This window comes from Uranotaenia lowii, chromosome 3, assembly GCF_029784155.1.
Source record: "Uranotaenia lowii strain MFRU-FL chromosome 3, ASM2978415v1, whole genome shotgun sequence".
Classification (NCBI taxonomy): domain Eukaryota; kingdom Metazoa; phylum Arthropoda; class Insecta; order Diptera; family Culicidae; genus Uranotaenia; species Uranotaenia lowii.
This window is the reverse complement of record NC_073693.1, coordinates 133932058-133954740: the sequence shown is the minus strand read 5'-3', so window position 1 is coordinate 133954740 and position 22683 is coordinate 133932058. Positions and strand designations below refer to the sequence as shown.

At 36.3% G+C, this 22683-nt stretch overlaps 2 protein-coding genes across 2 annotated transcripts in view; both read left to right on the top strand.

Annotated features, from left to right (window-relative positions):
- The window catches only part of LOC129758418 (uncharacterized), a 78008-nt gene that overhangs the window by 46149 nt on the left and 9176 nt on the right, over positions 1–22683 (top strand). The window contains exons 3-4 of the mRNA XM_055755916.1: positions 11857–11980; positions 19423–20236. Of these exons, the coding sequence (XP_055611891.1) occupies positions 11857–11980; positions 19423–20236 (938 nt within the window). The remainder of the gene's footprint in view (positions 1–11856; positions 11981–19422; positions 20237–22683) is intronic.
- LOC129758419 (carboxypeptidase B-like) lies at positions 1678–3166 on the top strand. The gene is made up of 3 exons (XM_055755917.1): positions 1678–1757; positions 1830–2045; positions 2104–3166. The coding sequence occupies exons 1-3, from the start codon at positions 1684–1686 to the stop codon at positions 3164–3166; spliced, it is 1353 nt and encodes a 450-aa protein (XP_055611892.1). The 5' UTR covers positions 1678–1683.

Sequence of the window (22683 nt, the reverse complement as noted above, 5' to 3'; positions counted from 1 at the left end):
ACAAAAACCTTAAAATCAAGATTTCTCGGATTTTCTGCTAGGGATTTTTTTTAAAATTTACCCAGAGGTGCAGAATGACCTAAGGAATCGAGCCCCGTACTTGGATTTGATGGACAATTTTTTTTTTATAATAACGGTCCAGAGGCGCACCGTGAGGATGTTTTTCGGGACCTATAAGTTAAGACGCACAATTTGCTGGGCAACCATGCATCAAGATGCAAAAAGAACAACAGCGGAGGAACCGGGACGGGGATATCGGGATTACCGGTCAGTTTTCTAGCATCGTGGCGGCTAAAACGAACTAGATGCAAAATGCTGAAATAATAAGTTAAAAGAAAATGAAACGAAGCCATGAAATTATTCCGAAAAAAACATCTCATGATATGATAACTTCTATCAACAGAATTTAAATTTACAATATTTCTAGTTGACCTCATTAAAACAATCATAGAAATATAATTTAAACTATCATATTTATAATTAAATCAATCATATTATTATAGTTAAATCTATCATATTATTATAGTTAAATCTATCATATTTATTTCTAAATCAACCATATTATTACAGTCGAATCTATCATATTTATAATCAAATCAATCATATTATTATATTTGAATGTACTATAATTATTGTTGAATGTATGACATCAATCGTACATTATAAATCTATTATATTTATAGTTTAATTCACAAAACCAATCATACAACTATAGTTGAAAGTATGTGTATGATTCTTATTGTTGAAATTTTTGATAATTATAGTTGGACGAGAAGCTATCAGATTTATTATTTAATATAATGGATTTTGTTGGAAATACCATACTTTTTTATCGGTGCGTTTTCATACTATCGGGTCGAAGGGTGGTCGGGTTGTTGAAAATTCGGTTCGAGCAAGTTGAAAAGACGTCAATTGACGGATCAATCCAAGAAAAGAAACAAAAAAATTACCAATGTCGGCCCAATGTTAGGCACCCATTTTCCCCCCATGGGCTGTTTTCTTGTTTTTAAAATTGGCATCGAATTTTAAACTTCTGGCTTATTGTTCTCATGCCACAGTACGCAGAACCAACCGAGCGCCCGAAATGGCTAGAAATGCTCTGATGGACTTTTTTTGGATGCTGGGAATCAAAAATTCAATTAAGCTAATCAAGAAATAACGTAAAAAAATTCTGCATTTTGAGATCAAAACAAAACCTCATTTCAAAATATACGTCATCATAATTTTAAACGACATTTCCTTTTCCTTTAAAAATATCCTATGAAAAGCTACAACCCTTTAGTGAAATCGGTGTTCATCCTTTCAGTTCATTTCCGTCATAAGACAATCTTGTGAATTTCATTAAATCTTCTTATGGCGTCAGTTCAGAAGAGAATCTTATGGCATACTAGGATATTTCTGAGTGTACGAAATACTCCCTGAAAGATAGCTATAAAATCCATTTTGCTCAATCACTGTGTGTATGGATGATTGTTCCATAATTTTGACACGACTGTTTCAGAATTTTAAAACTGCACACGTTTTGCAATGCAAGCGGCTTTATCTCTGCTACTTGAGCAGTTATCTATACTATCGGAATCGATTTCATGGTTATAAGTAAGGATACTTTCACTTACATGGTCAGTGTTACCGGGACATATTTCAAATCAGCTTCATATCGCGTTCGCATCAACTGACTTTACAATGATAGTAGCAAAAGTGGGAATAGTTTTGTTAACCTGGACGGCTTTAGTGGTAGCTAGAAAAACATATTCTGGGTAAAAAGATTCAAACTCTATCGATTTTTTTTTATTTCTCAACGGTATTCTATCGTGCTCAATATTTTACAGTTACAAAGTGTTTGAAATACAGCAACACAATGAAGAAGAAGTCAATGCCATTCAGGACTTGTATAGAAATCACGAAAATCTTGATTTTTGGCATTTGTCAAGAATTGTTGGTGATACCGTGCGTGTAATGGTCCCACCGCAAGATCAACCAGCATTCACAAACTTTACAATTACTAAAGGACTTGAGTTAAGGGAGCTCCCAATCGATTTGCAAAAGTAAAAAAATCTTATTTTCCGCTAGTAGCTCAATCATTAAAATATACTTAATTTTCAGAGTAAATAAGCAAATTATCGAGGTCACCACTAAGCAAACAAATATAACCGAATTGATAACGAAGAAGTTTTTGCGCCACGGTGAAATTAACCAATACCTCTCGGAGCTAGCTGCCAAGTACCCATCCAGAGTACGCGTAGAAGAAATCGGGAAATCAACTGAGGGACGTTCCATGAAAACCATAACAATTGCTGCGAAAGACAATCCGGAACAGAAACCGGTGGTGTTCGTTGATGCAGGAATACATGCAAGGGAATGGATAGCGCCTTCAACTGCGCTCTATATAATACAACAACTGGTAGAATACCCGGATAGAAACGATGCAGCGTTGTTGGAGAAATTTAACTGGATCATTCTACCGGTCGTAAATCCTGACGGATACGAATATTCTCATACTGACGATAGATTGTGGCGAAAAACTCGAAGCACCAGCTTTACCAGCTTTATCTGTCAAGGAACTGACGCGAATCGAAACTTCGAGTATCACTGGGCTGAAGTGGGTGCTTCAGACAATCAATGTTCTGAGATTTTCCACGGTCCAGAAGCTTTTTCTGAGCCGGAAACACGCGCCATTCGCAATGAACTACTACGGCTTAAAGGGCGGTGCCAGTTTTATCTCACATTACATTCGCACGGTCGATATTTGCTTTATCCGTGGGGTTGGACTGATAGTTTGCCGGAAACTGTGGACGATCTCAACGACGTAGCTAAAGCAGGATATGAAGCAATTTTAAGTGCCATCGGATTGAAATATACTTTCGGAACCTCCACCAACGTTCTGTATGCGGCAGCAGGTGGTAGCGATGATTGGGCATTTGCCGAGGCTGCTGTTCCAATATCTATCACTATGGAATTGCCGAGTGGTGGCGCTAGTGGTTTTGATCCTGCTCCTGAACTTATTGAAGCTTACGTTATGGAAGGTTGGGTTGGTATCAAAGCGATGGCGCTCAAAGTGGCTGAGAAATATCCTGTTTTGGTGACCAACGGGAGTGAAAAGTTCTCCTGCTTCTCTGTTTTATTGTTTTTGACCGGTCTTGTCATAAGCGTTTTACGAAAGCCATAAGTGGATCAATAAAACGATTGTTCTGAGCAAATTACTTTTTTGACTGAGAAAATTTATTCCTTGGGTAGGAGAACCAGTTTGGTTAAGGATTGACCACGGTTAGGTATTAAAGTTTTATTGAAGACCAAATTGTTTCGATCGAAAGATAGTGCTGTGTGCTTGGTAGGGTCAGTGAGCCAGGCGCTTCGATCGATGTCATTGCCCTTATACCATTCTAAAGGGTGTTCGGGTCAAAAAGTGATCGTACTAAATTACGTGTTAATCGATTATTATTTGTTTATTAAAAAAAATCAAAATATCTTTCTATTTGAAGTTCAATATGGATAAAAGTCGGAAAAAACTCAGTCAAGATTCAAATTGATCAAGTCCAAATTGGCGAGCCTTTCGTTTGACGCCTGCCATCAGATTTTGTACATTCACCTTGTCTACTTTCTTCGCCGCAGGACGCCATTATTTATTTATTTATTTACATGGATATTTATCCGTCAGAACGCCAGTTTGATTTAAATTGCTTCTTGTTGCTAACAGTTTTTGGGTCTTCTTAAAATTCAATATAATCTGAATGTTGTCAGCGGCATACCATTCCATGGCCTTTTTTCCATGATACCAGGATGCCAAATCCGGCCAAAACAGCACAGACAAGTCATGTTTCTTCAAGAAAGGCAACGTTTTTGAACACACTCTCTCACGTAAATTTCCAGATTGCAGTTCCGGTTGCAACGAAAATATCGCTTTTCAAGCCACAGATAACTTGCCAAACGAGATATTTCTTGGCCAACTGTGATAGTTTAAAATACTTGAAAATGTCTGCCAACTTTCCCCTTCCGGTTGCTGTGTAATACTCTAGTCCAGGAAGCTGTCTGAAGTCTGCCTTGGCATAGGTTTCGTCGTCCATTACCACGCAATCAAACTTTGTAAACAATATCGTATACAGCTTCCGAGATCTTGTTTTTGCTGTAAGGTTTTGCTGATCGTTGCGATTTGGAGTCACTACCTTCTTAATAGTCCGCTGTTCCAAACATTCATGATAAAAGAAAGGTGCACACCATTTCCAAAGATAGTTACAAATAGCTTGCCAAATTGAGAACTTTTTGTGCTGCAGCTGCTTCCAGACATACCTTTTTCACATCAACCGAAGCTTACTTATCCTAATCAAAATCTTCTGAGAGGGCGTAAGGAATATTCAGCAAAGAAGTTGGAGTTGAAGTTTTCTAGAACTAACCAGGGTTCTATGAGAAGTGTAACAATATACACCAATACTCACGCGTCACACAGTCTAAGTAGGCGGTATATAAACCGAGGCGAAACAAAGGTATTGACGTTTTATTTCACAATATCCACAATATTCCACAGAGCAGCATTTCCTGAGGTCGGAAAACACGTCAAGCCCTCCAGCACGATCCAGGCGAGTCAATCAAGTGCATGTCCGAATGGATTGAGTCGATTCGGGGTCATTTTTAATTTCTCAAACCCTGGGGTCTCAGAAGCTTTGATTTGGTTCAAAACTCATCAATATTTTTTTGCAGAATTTTTAAGTAACGTTTACATGAGTAAATATGAACTTTTATGTTTGTATGGGAAAATTGAATATTTTGTTCTGAAAAATTAACATCAATTTTGTTTCTTCAGTGGAACCGAGATTGGTAATGGTTTTTGTACCAATTTATAAATTCTTTAAAGGAATATTTTCACTAAACGACTTTGTCGAAGCCCGTAACTTCGTATCTTATTACACAAAAAAAAATTGCTGTTGAATAGGGGTATATGTCTTTTGGTATTGAATTCAATTCAATTCAACTGACATCACTGCTTGTGCCTAGCTAGGTATTGCATGACTACTTCTCAAGGAATACTTCGATAGGCACAATCAGTGATGTCAGTTGAATTGAGTGGTTTTCAATGCCAAAAGGCATACCCCTATTAAACAGCTCATATCTGTTTTGCCTGATAAGATACAAATGTATAAATTGGCATTATACTCATAACTCGACTCGGTTCCACAGAAGAAACAAAATTTGAGTTGTTTTCCAGAACAAAATATTAAATTTTCCCATAAAAACATATAAGTTCAAACATTCTATGATTAACACTTAATTCAAATTCAATCACAAATCGTTCTAATGTCCGAAGCCTCTAGTATAGTATCACAGATAATCGATCCTTTCCGATTGTGACATAAGCAGGGAGAATTTGATAGGAATGTTCTTTTTTTCCCGCTCACTAAGTGCTGGTCTTACCTAGCGCACATCCAACACTCTGGCCGTGTAAAGACTAGGGTCTTAAAGTTGGCCAACTCTAAGCAAACCCTTTTAGATTACCAGTCTATCAGTTCAAATACCGAATATTGACCCTTACAACTATTCGGTTAAACAAATATTCGGCCGAGTATTCTGTCGAGTTTTTAAGAAGGAAAAAAAAAAGCAATAATTTCAATTTCCGTCTTTTCCTTTCATCTATGCACCATCATGTATTTAAGTCGATTATCTTCAACCAGATTTGAAATGCATAAGATATTCTTCAAATGTGGGACTCTCGTCTATCTATGATTTCAAGAATTCAATTCATTTCAGGACGCTCCATTGAAAGATTGGATGATTTTCAAAATGTTGACACTTACTGAAAGGACATCAGATTACTTATAAAATTCAGATTGGCTTAGGAAGAAGAAGTAAAGTTTTCCTTCTTTTTTTGCCAGACTAGTTCAGTTGAACCCAGCAAAAGCGAAATTTCAAGCGCATTCAATAAAGAACCAGTTTATTCAATTCTTGTGTTCATTTTTGTAATTTGTATTGTCCAACCATTTTGTTGTTAAATTTGGGACTATTTCATAGTTTTTCACTCAATCATTATTATTGAAAAGCTCGAAAGGCCTGATTGCCGGATCGTCCTAGTTTGTCATCCTAACATTAGATGTCGTTAAGCTATGTTCTTTCAGAAATAGGACAGTTACGAATGCGTGTATCTCAAAACCAATCGTTTGATCGCTGGAATTTGTTTGAAATAGGGTATTTCATAAGTTTTGTAGTTCATCAGAAATCATCTGTCCCATAGCCTCGGTACCGGCTTTACAGCTTTACGAGTTCTGGAACTAGCTAAACATTGTTGTTTGAGGTTGGATTTGAATGACTCATTACTAGGCAATACTTTCAGCTTATCGGAGAAAACTTTTTTGGACATTTCAGCGATCTACACTTAGTTTTTCGCTTATTCCAAATCAAAAATACTGGTAAGAGACTTGACAGATGACCCTTAACCGTAGTTGCCGATCATGTGCTTCACTCTACTTATGCTAGATTGGAACTTCGTGGACATTTTTAACAATGTTTGCATACTTTTCCATCACTCACAAACAGTAATTCTTTGAATTACTAACGGTTTTGTCAGCTATCAATTTGATAATGATGGATTTTCAAGGAAACTGTGCAAAATATTTTTCTTCTTTTTCTCTTATATCGTAAATATCTCAAAAACTCGAAAATTTTAAATTTTGAAAAAAATAGGTCGGTTAGTAATTTCCACAGGCAACAAAATGCTGTTTAAATTTTGAATGACCGATTACTAGTAAATTAGCTTTTAGCAAAAGAAAGTGTCCCATTTCTCGACATAAGAGGGTATTTGGATACCAGAATTTTTTTTTGTGAGAATTTGAGAACCCTCCCTCCTCCCAATGGGGAAATAGGAGAAGGGTAGGTGTTCCTTTTTACAATAATTTACATAACTAAAAAACAAATCAAGCAAATGAAACCAAATTTGGCATGGGATGGTATTAGGGTACGAAAAATGTTTCCCTGAATCTTTGGTATTCCTCTCCATTTCCAGATGGGGACTGGAGGGGGAGGAGTAGGGCTCCCATGCAATTTTATAAGCATATCTCGAGAAAAATTCAGGCCTTATAAAAATTTGTAGATATATTCTCAGAATTACTCAATAAATGTAATTGGTGAAATGAAATGAATTTGGTATGGAAAGATTTTTGGGTACGAGATATGTTTCTAAGATTGTTATAAATCTTTTCGTCTTGCGGGGAGAAGAGGGGGGGGAGGTGGGGCCTCCATATAATTTTTTTGTTTCGCTCAAGAATTTACTAACCAATGGAACCAAATTTTATTTAAAAGGATTTTTGGATACGAAATAATGAGTATGATTATAAGAAACGCCTAACTCCTTCAAGCAGTAGTGGATGGGAATGGGAAAGGGAGTTGAGGTTCTCCTATACACACCCAAAATAATCCGCACGTCGTGGCTACGTGAAAAACTACATAATTTTTATCCAAATAATGTTCACGTAGTTTCGACCAATATAGCAGGTGAACGCACCTCAATAAGAATTTGTACTTTATGAAATTCAGCTACTACTTACGTGAATTTCAAATGAGTTCGATACGATGTGAAGATGAAGAATAGATAAAATAATTTTAGATTGGAAATGAATTTGGGGTTCAATTAGTTAATGTTTTTTTTCTCTGTTGATTGTACACAGTAAACGAAAATTACCGAGTTCGGTAATTTTTTTTTACCGAAATCCTAACATGTGTAAATCGTTAAACTGTTTGGTAATTTTTTCGGTAAAAAATAAACGAACATCGGTAAATGAAGAATCGATTTACCGATGTTCGTTTATTTTTTACCGAAAAAATTACCGAACAGTTTTACGATTTACACATGTTATGATTTCGGTAAAAAAAATTACCGAACTCGGTAATTTTCGTTTACTGTGTAATAAAAGAAATAAAAATTTTATTCAATTTAATTTATTTTCACTTTTCCAAACCTAACACAACCACTATCACTGCATTTGTTTCTACTGCACTTAATAGGTGATTAAAATACATCCGATTTCCGCTAGCTCTTGCAGCCCAGTTTACTTCTTGGGCTTCCAAAATCCTGAAAATGAAAAATACGTATTTCAAAAATAACAAAAAAAAAAAAAATTAAATGATGAATAACTCACGTGCACTATACCCTCTGGCAGCTTTTCCTTCTCGATGAGCCGGAACTTCTCTTATCGTACACCACTTTTCGACCTGAGGAAGAATACATTTTCTTTCAGCGGAAATCAATTTTTTATTGCTTTGACTTACCCTTTTATTTTCGATCTACAAGGGCTTGAAAATTTCAGCATCCGTTACATTGATAAGGTTCCGAAAAAACACGAAATTATCGAAAAATCACGAAATTACGGAAAAAACACGTCCAACCCAATGTTTACAACTCAAACAAGCTGATTGATGCCAGCTCTTTTTCTTATAAGAATTTACAACCAAACATTTGAGAAAATTACTCAATTGATTTCAGAAGCCATTCCCTTAGATTTTACGTGAAATTCAGGAGAAAAAAAATAAGGTACTCCTGATTCACGTAGAATCGATGGGATGCTTCAAAAGCTCAGTTTACGTGAAAAATACCGTAGAATTAATTGTCAAATTATTTTGGGTGCAATTTTTTTTTGCATAAATCGAACACTAATCAATCAAAAGGGACAATCTTTTATAAAAGAGGTTGTTTGCATACGTATAATTTGAGACCCTCCCTTTTTCACGGTTTAGTAGGAAAGAATACAAGTTTTTTTTTCATATTTTTCAAATTTATCAAACAAATGGAGCTCGATCTTGATAAACAAATTTAAAGATGAACTATCACTAAATAAGATCCCAACGTCGTTGGTCTCGAGAATTGCTGTATCACTTGCCACGCCACTTAGCATGATTTTCAATCTATCGATATCGGAAAGTGTCTTTCCTGCTCTTTGGAAAATGGCATCTATTTCTCCAATTCATAAGTCTGGAAACGCTCATCGTGTTGAAAATTACCGACCAATATCCATTCTCTGCTGTTTCTCCAAAGTATTTGAAGTCCTGATGTACGAAAGATTGTATACTGCAGCTGTCCCGTTACTCACGGAGGTCCAGCACGGTTTTGTCAAGAAAAGGTCAACGTTGACAAATTTAATGTGCTATGCTAGTGAATTGCATACAGCAACATATAAGAAACTGCAAGTGGACTCAATATACATTGACTTCGCGAAAGCCTTCGATAAAGTTCCACACAGAATCGTCATAGAAAAACTTACTCGCTACGGCTTTCCTGTATGGGTAACCAAATGGTTGTCATCGTACCTGCTTAATCGTCGAGGTTTTATCAACATTCGTGGAATTCACTCTATTGTGTTCAACATGCCATCAGGTGTACCGCAGGGCAGCCACTTAGGACCGCTTATCTTTGTGCTGTTTATAAACGATCTAGCAACATGCCTTCAATCACCGAAACTACTGTTTGCTGATGATTTGAAAATTTATCGAATCATAGATTCAATAGTGGATTGCGCTGCGCTTCAAGATGACATCGACAGATTACTGGCGTGGTGCAATATACATTAGACTAGTTCACTTTTCGGCTTTTTTCGCTGATCACAACGCCACTTACAAACCGAAAAAATTTAAAAATTCATAAACTACCAACTTTTACAGAAAATTTACTTACAAGTTGAGAGCTTAAAATCAGTAGTAAATAGAAAAAAAAATATTTTCGATATAAACTTTTCATAAAAAGATAGCCTTATTTATAACCTTTAATTTGATGTATAACACTTAATTATCGCAACAGTACAAGCAAAGATATTCAAACATTCACATCACATTCTTTGAATCATAATGTTAGCTCCATTCAAGTTCTAGCATCATGCAACCTGCAAAACGTGGCATCAAGAGGACTTGCTTACAACTTGATCAAAGCGCGCGCTTTTTTTAACTCCTGGCCCCGTCATGGGGTACTTGATTGAATAAAATATCCTTTCTTGTGCACAAGTTGGTGTGGAGCAAACTTGAATGAAAAATATTTTATCAAATCAAATTTGTTGCATAGATAATTGAATAACTTTGCTAGCACTCTTGCGATCATTAAATGTTATACATCAAATTAAAGGTTATAAATAAAGCTATCTTTTTATGAAAAGTTTATATCGAAAATAGTATTTTTCTATTTACTACTGATTTTAAGCTCTCAACTTGTAAGTAAATTTTCTGTAAAAGTTGGTAGTTTATGAGTTTTTAAATTTTTTCGGTTTGATTTAGTCAATTATCTAAAACAGGTCCATACGAATGCTTGTCATACAATCACCGAGCACTATAAAATTATTATTTTATATTAACAACAGCTTGCTAGAACACATCTACGAAAATTTTCCAGAAAAATGGACTTTTTTCAATAAAACTCCTAGCGCACGCTGGAAACTTACTCAAATGAGCTCAAATTTGGCCAGAGTACTCGGAAATGAATGAAGATCAAACCTTGTAAGTGGCGTTGTGATCAGCGAAAAAAGCCGAAAAGTGAACTAGTCTAATATACATGGAATGGAAGTTAATGGCGGTAAGTGTAAGTGCATAAGCTTCTTCAGGAGTAGAGCCTCAATCGTTTACGAATACACTTTGAGCGGAAGCTCACTCGAAAGAGTAACCTCCATAAAAGATCTTGGGGTTACTTTTGATCAAAAGCTCACTTTTGCCCAGCATGTCGCGACGACTACAGCCAAAGGTTTCGCTTTGCTTGGTTTTCTTCGGCGGAATACGTCAAGTTTTGAAGACCCGTATGCATTGAAAACTTTATTCTGCTCGTTAGTACGAAGCGTCTTAGAATATGCGGTTCCAGTTTGGGCACCTTACCACTCCGTTCACAGCGACAGGATTGAAAGAATCCAGAAAAAATTTCTGCGGTACGCATTACGCCGTCTGCCCTGGCGAGATCCCGTACGGTTACCTCCTTACTCTGAGAGGTGTGCCCTACTATCAATGACGCCTTTGAGTCAAAGAAGAAACTATCTTCAACGAATCTTCATCTACGATATTTTGACCAACGCTGTTGACTGTCCCCAACTGCTCCAGAGTTTAAACCTCTACGTCCCAGCTCGACAACTACGCAGTCAGTTGATTTTTTGGTTGCCAAGAAGCAGAACAGTATTTGGACAAAATCACCCCCTTATACCGATGTTGTCAAGCTTTTAATGTTGTCTCGCACTTATTTGACTTTCATATATCTAAATCTACGTTTAAAAGTGCAATCCGTGATGTAAACTAGTTTTTAACTAATTTTTAATAGTTTTGTAATCTTATTTATAAGTTAGTTTTAATATTAAGTCTGTATGACAGTAGTCAAAGACTCCAAATAAATAAATAAAGATGAAATCATCTTCGATTTTAAATTATACCTACAAAAAAAATTAAACAATTTTTACTAAATTTTGTGTTTTGTTTCAAGAAATAGCTGATTACAGAAGAATATGTTCGAAGGGGGATTCGAGCGATTGAAACTACCTTCGAAGGTTTCGATTTGAACCGAAAATAAACTACCCAGAATCCTATCGATTTACTTAGGTTGGTAAACACGACGACAAAGAGTAGCTTTTAGTAACTCATGCACTGGTCAAGAGTTTTCAGTCCGAATCTCCCATATTTCATTTCAAAAACAGTTGGCAACTCTGCAAACACTCTGTGAATGTTACACTGCACGAAATTTAAATGCTATTTACTCAACTAGTTATCTTCGGTTCGAAAGGAGTTTTATAAATTATTTTATAGTGCTTTAAGGAAATTTTCCATAAAGGTTCGAAAATAGTCTGTAATTGGGTTTTTTTTAAAAATATTCAAATTTTCAAAAACACTAAAAAACGTTCCAATATTATCTTTTCCCAATTGCAGGAACCTACGACCGATCCGGATCGCCGCTGATTTTCATCGAAGTGGAGAAGTGTCTCGCGTCCGGCCTAAACTGTTACGAAATTGCCACCGTTCTGCTGTATTACAACACGCTACCCATCCAAAGGTGAGTTAGAGGCGCAACAATCTTCCCACTATTTATACATAAGTGTACTGTAATTAATTAGATTTTAAAAGTTATTGGTAGCTCTCCGCCCACTCCAACGAAAGGCTGTGGGTTGTTGGTTGAATCAATTGCTCACTCCATGATTAGGCTTTGAGCGTGTATGATTTATCGGTCCTATTGGGTTGCAATCTATTAGATCTTGGGTTAGCTTTAACTTGCTAATATGGCGCTAATTAATTTAGTGTTTCCACGAAGTACGTTACCCTGGGTGGGATGAACAGTATATGGAAAAATAATGTAATGAAAAATTTCCAAGCAAAAAAATAAAAACCAAATTTTAATTTCTCTAATCTTAAAAAGATCTTTCATTTTTAACAGTTTTGTGGCTTCAGCAATGGATGGGCTCTCGTTTCTAAATAGAAGACCACTCAGTTGAACCTCTCGATCTTAGCTCATATCGACACTAGATTTATGAGGAGCTGTTATGTGTAAAATTACACCACACTGATATAAAATTACACCTCATCTTACGTGTGAAGATTGCGAGTGCGTAAATGCTACCGGTAAATTGATTTCGCTTTTCTGAAACAATCTCGTGATCGGTAAATCATCCTTTGCTATAGGTCAGAAACACAAGAGAGAGAAAAAAAAAGTTCCACTAAAAATAAACCTGCCTAGCAAGCGCACACGCATGTTCTCGCGTTGTTCATGTAACTTTTAACAGGCTTTACATGGATCGGGCTGATGTTCGGGAATAAATCAGCGTTTTCCTTCCATGGAACCACTTTTCATTCATGGACCACATATTACCCGGCGATTGAGCCGATTTGCGGTACCTGAAGGAAGTCGAACAACCCCATAAGCAGCTCCTTAGCCGAAGAAAAATATGCATTTAGAGATCACATAATTTTTCATTATAACACCCCGGCCTGGATGGAGGGACGATCTTGTTTCACGGCTCCAAACTCGTTGACGATCATCATCTTCGATGGAGCGAAGATGTGTTGCAAATTGGTGAAAATAAATCAGGTACAGTTATGTGCCGGCCACCAATCGATATGCAGTTCGGTCTTATTTATTGGATCGATTCTACTACACCGGGACCCTCCGTGGGAGCAAGGAAGTTGCTGCGATTAGCCACGCTTGGATTGGTCTGAATCCGGTCATTTTTTTTTCGACTTCGAATGAGCGAACATGATGATGATGGTAAGAAAAATACAGACCTGATTAATGCTGTGAATATATAGATCGCACTGTCCAGGATAATGTGCCGTAATCCGAAGAACATGAGTCTAAGACTTGATGCAATTAAAAATTAGGATCCATTTTTTTAGAACTATATGTACCTAAGCAATATTAAATTCAGCTAAAGTAAAAATTTATATTAATGTCTGTTCTCAATCCCATTTTGATTTTTACCTGAAGTTCTACAGAACAGCAAACATTTAAGAAGGCATATCGTAGGAACAAAAGATATACCAGATGAAAAGATTGTATTAAACTTACCAAAATAGCACATAGCTACAAAAGTGGAGGCGATATATGTATCTATAATGACAAAATTCCAACGATTCGATTTCTCCACAAAAAGCAAAATAAACAATTTCGAGTTATTGGAGTAAAACGTAAAAAATCCTCGACCGAGATTTGAACTACAGTCCTTCGAGTTCGCTATCCGGATATCTTACCACAAGGCAAACTCATCAGTTGATATGATCTACGCTGTAGCACTATGGGTGAGATTTACGAACTTTTACGAACCGGTCAAAGGAAGAAAGAGACCGGATAGAGTGTCAATTGAAGGACCGCCCATTTATCGTGAATCAGTTTACTTTAAGATAGCTCAAATCGTTGATGTCGAATTAGCATATTCTCAACTTTTTGAAGACATATTTACGAGGTTTGATAATTTAGAATCTCAATGACAGTCTGGTTATATGCGCCTACTATACGAAGCTTTTCTTTTCACTACTTTACCTGAATGTTCCTGAAATGAGCCATTGATAATTTTAAAATAAATACAAAACGATTCCGAAAAAAAACTAAAATACTCCCGAAATATTCCAAATAAAACAAATGATAAACCAAAAACGAATCCAAAATCAATCAAAATGTACTTTGAAAATTAAATAATTAAAATTAAATAAATAATGATCCTTGAATAATCCAAAAATAAACAAATCAATAAATTCAAAACACTCTCAAACCAAGTTCTACATGAATACAAAACGATCCCAGAATGAACCCAAAACCCAAATCTTTCTAAATTTTTAAAATATCCTGTAATGAACCCAAAATGATTCGAAAATGATCCCAAAATGATTTTTAATTGATCCAAAATAAACACTAGATGATCCAAAAACGATCCTGAAACGTCACAGAAATGAACGAATTATCTAAAATTATCCCGAAATAATTTCAAAAAGATCTGAAAATCGTATCTAAATAATCTAAAAAAAACACACAAAATTATCCAAAATGTTACTTAATTAATCGGTCCAATCGGTGAAAAGTGATGTCCTATTCAGTAAGAACATCGGATAGATAGTTAGAAGAAATGAAAGATGGTGAAAATAAGAGAGTAGATTTTTATTTAGAAGCATTATCATCACATACCAAATTTTTGTTCAGCCCGAACCAACTACAAATAGAGATACAAATAGAGTTGCATCTACCATAAACTCTATCTGTATCTACCATAGCCCGTGCTGAACAAAAATTTGGTGATGATGATAATGATTTTTCTACATAAGTTTATTAAGCTGCTTATTAGGCTGTCCCAAATTTGTATGGGAAATTCAAAACCTGTGAAATGTTATGAGCTGCAGGCTAAAATTGATCCTAGGTCTAGTACAAGATCTCATGCCAAATTTGGGCCAGATCGGATCACGGGAAGGGGTCGCTCAACGTGCCTGAAGTTTGTATGGTTTCATCAATAACTTTGGTTCCCGTCGGCCGATTTCTTTCAAAAACGGGTTTTCTTAAAGCCTGAATTATGAAAAATATTTCATCCCAAGACTGCATATCGATAAGAGTTAAGATAAAAAAGTTATAAGGCTTCAAAAATGGGGTACCTTTTTTACGGTGGTATTCATCACTGTACGGCGTCAATATGTTCGACCGCCCCGACTCATTAACAGTGATGAATACCATCCTTAAAAAAGTTAGCCCATTTAACTCTTATCGATATGCAGTCTTCGGATTTTCATGATTTAGGCTTTAAGAAAACCCGTTTTTGGAAGAAATCGGCCGACAGGAACCAAAGTTATTGATGAAAAACTGGATTTTCATGTTTCTCCCGAACAAAATGTCTCAAAAACCCATGCAAACTTCAGGCACGTTGAGCGACCCCTTCCCGTGATCCGATCTGGCCCAAATTTGGCATGAGATCCTGTACCTACTAGGCCTAGGATCAATTTTAGGCTGCAGCGCATAACTTTTTCAAAAGTCGGGTCATTTGGGGCACTCTACTGCTTATTTAATACAAATGATGATAATGACATTAAATAAAATTCTACCCGTTCATTTTCACCGTCTTTCGTGTCTTCTAACTTGCTATCGATCTATTAAAAAGATCAAATTCTTAGATGTTCTTACTAAACAGGATATCACTTTTCACCGATTAGGCCGATAAACAAGTAACAAACATAAATTTCGGCGATTAATCTCTTCTTAAAAAAATATCCAAAAATGTTGCCAAAACTAACCTCAAATTATCTAAAAATAAAACCAAAATAATCTCAAAATATAATTCTTAATTCTCTTAAGGGGGGGGGAGAGGGGGTAGGGTCTAACACTTTCAAAAAATCGATTTTTTTATTTTGTTATTTTCTTATTGTAAAAGATTTCAAGAACGTTGTGTCAAATTTTCAAGTCAATTGAAGCAAAACTGTAGAAATTATAGGCCTTTATCTCCTCCTATCTAATACTGCAAGAAAGCAAGAGCAGAAACTTCAAACGCGTTTTTCTCGAAAGCACATTTTTAAAGTCCGTGGACATCGTCATTTGAAAACTACTTATCCGATTCTTTTCAAATTTGGAACATATTTTCTACATATAAAATACCAGACCCCAACGTTTTTCTTTTTTTTTTAACTTTAGGGAGATTTTACAGATAAAAAATGGCGGATTTTTTCGTGAAAAATCGTATTTTTTATATCAAACATCCACAAAAATTTCATAAAAATTATTTTAAGTTAAATCAAAACGTTGGGGTCCAGAAAAACATCTACAACAAACAGCCCAAGCAACCAAAAGTCCCATAAAACAGGTACAAACACGCTTACTCAGCCCCATCATTGATATGAAATACGTTCTATGCAGCTCAAAATTTAAGTTCTTATTGATACTTTCAAGTTCCAAAACAAGTCTTAATGATCTTCTATTCAGCTTCCAGTGGCCTCTTAATTCAGCTTCCAAAAAATCGCAAAATGAGCCAAAAAATCTCTCTCTATCTCAACTGAACCGTTGGCTTCGGTTCATATAACCGTTTCTTGATTATTTACTGTGTTCTGTACCGGTGCCGCCATGATGCCACGCGCCGGATTTCAAACTCGACAAATTTTTCAATTGCTTCTTTCCTACATTTCCTACATATATCGCATCATAATGGTTACTCAAGTACAAAATTACTTATTGAAAAAAAACTTGCCCGGCTTGGGAATCGAACCCGGACCTTCGTGGTGAGAATCGAACACGCTACCACGAGACCACGCCTAGATGTTGTTCTAATTGAAACTAAAACTCGAAGAGGTGATTCGATTTTGAAAGCACATCAATGCACTTTTTGTGACTTATCAAATCTCGTTTGAGCACTTTTGTGCCCTTTATGTGACTTACCAAATCCCGTATTGAGCACTTTTGTGCCCTTTATGTGACTTAAGTCCCGTATAACGTACGTATAGATCACTTTTGCAGCTTTCAAGTTCGTTAATGAGTACATATAGTTCACTAATGGGAATTGGGCAAAACAATTCACATACAACGTACATATTAATCATTTTTGCAACTTTCAAGTTCATTAATGAGTACATAAAGTTCACTAAAGGGAATTGGGCAGTTGATTCTCTTTGTCAGCCAATATGTAACTTTCAATGCCTTCATTCAAGTAAATATGTGACTTTTGGTTGCTTGGGAGTCCACCGCAAATCCTGTTTTCTAAAAGGCATCCTCGAAAGTGCTCCGTCACCGGTTTATTTTTCAATATTTTTCTACGAAAAAATTACTTAATGTTCTTTTAACAATGTTTTGTATAATGCAAAAAATTTGAATACATTCGTTTGAACGATAGCTCTTGAAAAAAATCGTGAAAATGGTGTTTTTTTTACCCGTTAGACCCTAAAGTTCCCTTGTTCAACAGATGATCTCGAATATGGCTGATATGAATAAAGCTCTAGTAATTGCTTTTGCTATTTTCGAGCAGTTTTGTTAGTCAATTTCTTCGAATGGCATGCATATTTTTAATCCGGAGCAGGTTGAAAGTAAATGTTTTACTCAGCTTTTTCATATCTAGCTAAGCAAATGCTTTCAAATGTTGCCATTCAAAAGTTCGAGCAAAGTAAAAGCTATCGAAGCAATTGCTATTTTTTTATTCATATCACCTTATATCTGGGGATTTTTTTTTTATTGTTTGACAGGTTTGCGCCGGCGGTCTTCATATTTTCCTCAAAATTTTGAATTTGGTTTTATTTTTAAAAATTACATAACTTTGTATTTTTGAACGGAAATCATGAAATAGCACATAAAAACGCATTGAATTTTTGTAAGTAATTCAAATAAAATATTTATAAAATATTAGTTGGTAAATTCAACAGGAAAATTCATAAAAAAGCTTTTAAAAGTACCGCACATCACTAGATATACTGCGAAAGAGTTTTTTTTTTTTTGTAAATTCTTTATTTTACTGCGAAAGAGTTATGAAAAGAATAACACGGAAAATAATAAAATGGTCTAATGTATCGAGTAACTGGGGTAATATTTTCCACTCCTCTTTCGACGTAAATTTTACCTTTTTACATTCACCTAAAGGTGAAAATAAAATGAGAAATTATAATGAAGATAGAAACGAAAATGTGAAAATGAAAAAGGATTGTAGACTGAGATCGATAGGTTCTAAAAATAAGTAGATTTCGATCATGTAGTCCAAGTCTAGCACAGCTACCACGTCTCTCACAGGAACGTTAGATGGTTTTACTCTAGTCCGAAGGGAGTCTATAAAATTCGATTTGGCGACAAGATGGACCTCACACGACATAGTAATCTAGGCCACTTACACAAATTGCTGCTAGCAATATCAAAACGATAGATTACTGAGTCTAAGGAATAACGATTGGATATGAGCCGGAAAAATATACGAAAAAATCATGACTCAGGCCCTACCTTTTAAACCAGGGTGTAAGGCTTACCTTTGAGATAATCGAGTGAAGCCACCGACCCGTCTCATCCTCGTCCCATCTGCGCTACCAGTTGACAAGAGAGTTCCTTCGAACCGAAAAGTAAAATTCGTCGAAGACAATTGCACGTTGATTTGGTCGCCTCCCATCGCTCCCACCTTTGCAAAAGGTATGCCCTCTCATCGCCACTATCCCATTGCATTGGGGCTTATTCTGCGACTCGAGTGACGTGACTTACGAAATTTCATATCGTTTTGCTGGCTTAAATAGCCTCTCTAGCCTCGGAATTTTCGTTCGGATAAGCTGTCATTGGTCTTCAGAGCTCATCGATTTTTTTTTCTGAAGTATTTTCTGGAGTCAGGACGAAGACGCAAATTTTCGTGAGTCACGTCACTTGCATCGCAAAATAAGCCCCAATATGAGGGGACCTAAACGAAGGTGACGACAAAGGACCGACTTGATAAAGCACTCAGAATATCCTGTATCTATTCTAGGAAATACGGTGAGTGCTTTCCTGGTCTTGTTGAACGGAAAGCTTCAACAGAGCTGAGACTGTCTGTTACAATATAGTAGTGTTCAACTGGTCATGAAGTTACATTTTCTAGTGGCCAATAAATCGCTGCTAACTCCGCAATGTATACTGAGCATGGAGTTTGAAGGCTATAGGAAGCACTGGTATTCTGGTTGAACACTACAAATCCCGTTGAAAAAAGGATTTTCAATACCTGATCAAATATTCATGTATGATCTATTTCGTCTACAACCTGAGTAACATTTGCAGAACTTTCTTATCCATTGGCGCACTAAAATTTAGCGATTTGGGAATAAGTTTTTTTGTGCAAGACACTGGAATTTATAGTCAGCATCTAAAACTGAATTCTGATCCCGAATTATGAATCAAAATTTATTTATATATTCGAAAATCCTTGGATCCCAGGAAAGTAGACATAAAAAATTTATAAATTTCAAGTTATTGTGTAAAATTACCTGTTTTTTAACAAACAACTATTTCTAACATAGACTTATTCTCCACCTTCTACGTCTTTACAGCCCTTCGCAGTACTGCATTCACCTGCTGCTAAGCGGAAGCTCCCAGCTGGCATTTTTGGAAACGCTGGATAGTGCGCTGCAGCTACTGAATGGTCATCTGAAGTTCGGATCGATCTACGTATCCGGCACGTACGACCCGGCGGACAACAAACACCCCCCGAAGGAACTGATCCGGAATCTGAACGTGCACATCAAGTATCTGAACAATGAAACGGTTAAGAACTTCATCGGTACCGACAACCTTCCGATACGTTGCAGCGGGTTCTACGTGCACGATCAGCGCGAATGGATCGACTTCTTCCGCACCTTGGAACCGCTACAGTTGCAGTGCGTCGAAACGGGCCGGAAGCTGGTCTGTGTGCTGAACGACATCCGGAACCTGGAAGATCAGGGAGGCATTCCTACCAGACGTCAGCTGCACGCCCAGCATCGGGCGCTCAGCCGGGCCCTGATGGATTCAGACTTGCAGAACCTTCGACGCAAAGGACCAAATACCATACAACGGCTGCAGGACAAGCTGACCGTCATCAACAACAAACAAACGCTTAAACAAACCAAAAATTTAGTTAGGAACACTAGTATAGATAGTAGTAACGGCTTCGGGGTCAGCTTGAACGCTGGTAACCATCACCAACACCAACCGGCGAACAGTGGTCAAGAACAAGACCTCATCAATGGCCGCCTCGGGGAGGTGATTTCCATTTTCCAGGAAGTGGACCGGGCCGCCCGGAAGCTGGAGCAGCTAACGGAACAGAGGAGAGAAAGACTAAGGGAAATGACGCGACAACGGGCGCTCGACGACGAAATCAATGAGGTAATGATGAATTGTTATGTTTTTTTTTTATTTCAACACAGCTAAGTGGACGTCAAAATCTTGCTTTTGGAAACATAAGTTTGGAAAATTTCAAAACTCTTTCGAGACACATCAAACCAAGAACAATCTCTACGACATGAACTGATTTAAAGACTATAATGACTCGTGATAGGTAATAATGTATGAAAAAGGTCGATTCAGGTAAGTGTGCGATATTTATTTTGGGACCTTTTAAACGGTAAAGGGAGTGTATCCTAGACAAGACGGAACGTTATACAATTTTTGACTTACTATTTTCTACAGCCATATGATTTTTAATTCAAACAACTGAGCGTTGTTAAGATCCATCCTTCGCAACATTCCGATACAAATTATTTGCCTGTACTAACTTCAAGACATCTTGAAAGCCTGGTCTTGTTTCGCAACAAAAACTCTAGCGCTTTGTTTTAAAGGCGTTTAGCAAGTAAAGGTTGAGACTATCATCAGCTGGGTTCTACTAAATGCTGTACGATATCACTTGAAACCCAACGTCTCTGCGGACTTCAATACGGCCGCCGATAGCGCATTTGCATTAATTCTCCGTACCAGTTAAGAAGTCTATAAGACTATCGGCAACTTCCTTAACCTCTCAAATCCCCAAACCTCTAAAGCGCAGCAGTCTCGGTCGTCAGACAAGAAGGGAAGCAAATCGTTTCTTAGAGCAGACTTCGGCCTCCAACATACTCCAAACAGCGAAGTCCATAGGGTTCAGGTCTGGCGAACTCGCCGGCCATTCGGTGTGTGTGTGTGTGTGTGTTCCATCCAACGACCCCCTGAGCTGGCAGGTATGTTATGCAAGAGAACCAATGTCAACAAGTTTGGATAACTTGGTTCAATTGCGGGTGCTGGAGGTGTTAGCTCTATTGAAATTCCAGTAACCCATTTCAGAATGACAGAGACCTAGCTGCACATCCCGAGGTTACTTTCCTTATCAATAAGCCCCGCCCAATCATAGCCACATGACCAAATGGGTCATGTAATTATGATTAGACTTTCAATCTTTTATTGCAATACCTATCTAGGTTCCAATTAATTATAATCGTCTGATTATATGAAATTATTTTCCTAGTCAGTTTAATAAAAGATTGACATGTATTTAGAGAGTAACGCATTAAAAACAAGGTTATGATTATTTTTTATAAAAAAAAAGAATTAAATGATCTTACCGTTTTGTTTTCTTATTTCATTTACCATTCTTTGTACCAGTATGATTCCTCTGCTCCTCTGCTCCTAAAATTATACTTGAATTTATGGCTTCTTGTTAGTGCAATTTCTCTTCTGAGTATTTGCAAGAGGCTCCTGAAAATAATACATCGGGCTGTTTAAAAAACTTTCTATACAACAAATGTTCGACCATGCTAGCTACATCACGAATTAGTAAGTTTTGATTAGTTATAAGAAATTCAAATAATGTTAATGCTAATGTACTACTTAATATTAATAATGGTGAAATTCTCAATTGTCAGATGATACGGCGAAATCATTTATGGAAATCTAGAAAAATTTGAAAATTAGGTACATACAAATGAAATTAAAAATGTCCTGCAAAAATAAAATTAATTTTATTAAAGATTTGTAAAAAAAAGTTTAATTAACATGATAGAAACGGAGATAAAATTGTTAGGTAACTTTTATATGCTGTTTGCCTATATTAATATATGTGTATAGTGTATAATACGGCTTTTTATGGATAGTATTTTGCCTGAAGGACAACAAGTTAGTTGAGAGAAAAAAACCTTGATGTATATCTTGATTTCAAAAAGTAGCAAGTACTAATACATCGCTTCCAATATATTATTTTATTTTAATGAAGCTTAAAAACAAAACAAAAAGGTTAATAAGGCATTTTATTGAAGTAGTAAAGTTTATGGCAGCCGAAAAAGGACCCAAAACTTAGGCAGCATCGTACAATAAACGATCATACTACATTTGCCAAACAAACGTGAAATAAATATTACGATTAAATTAAGAGGAGCTGAAAAAAGATATATTAGCCGGAAAAGATATATCAAAATGTTAATGAGCGTAAGAAAAATAACCTTTAATCAAACAAAATTTAATTCACTGTTGAATATAAAGTCTGAACCCTGTTGCAGAAAAATAACAGCAGTGTAACACATGTCATATTAGAGTTTTGGTTTATAAATTTTCCTAGAATGAAAAAAGTAATAATACATAAAACGCTTAAAAAAATAAAGCATTAAAAAAATAAACATTATAATATGTTCAACTAAAAACATCTTATTAAAAGAATTTGAAAAAAAAAATTGATCGTTGAATATTCGATGATCTGTAAATTAATAAATGGTTAAATTACAGATAAAATTTGCGCATTGATTGTATGAATAACACACATGACCCAAATCAACATATAAACAAAATATAACACTAGATTTTTCTCCTAAACC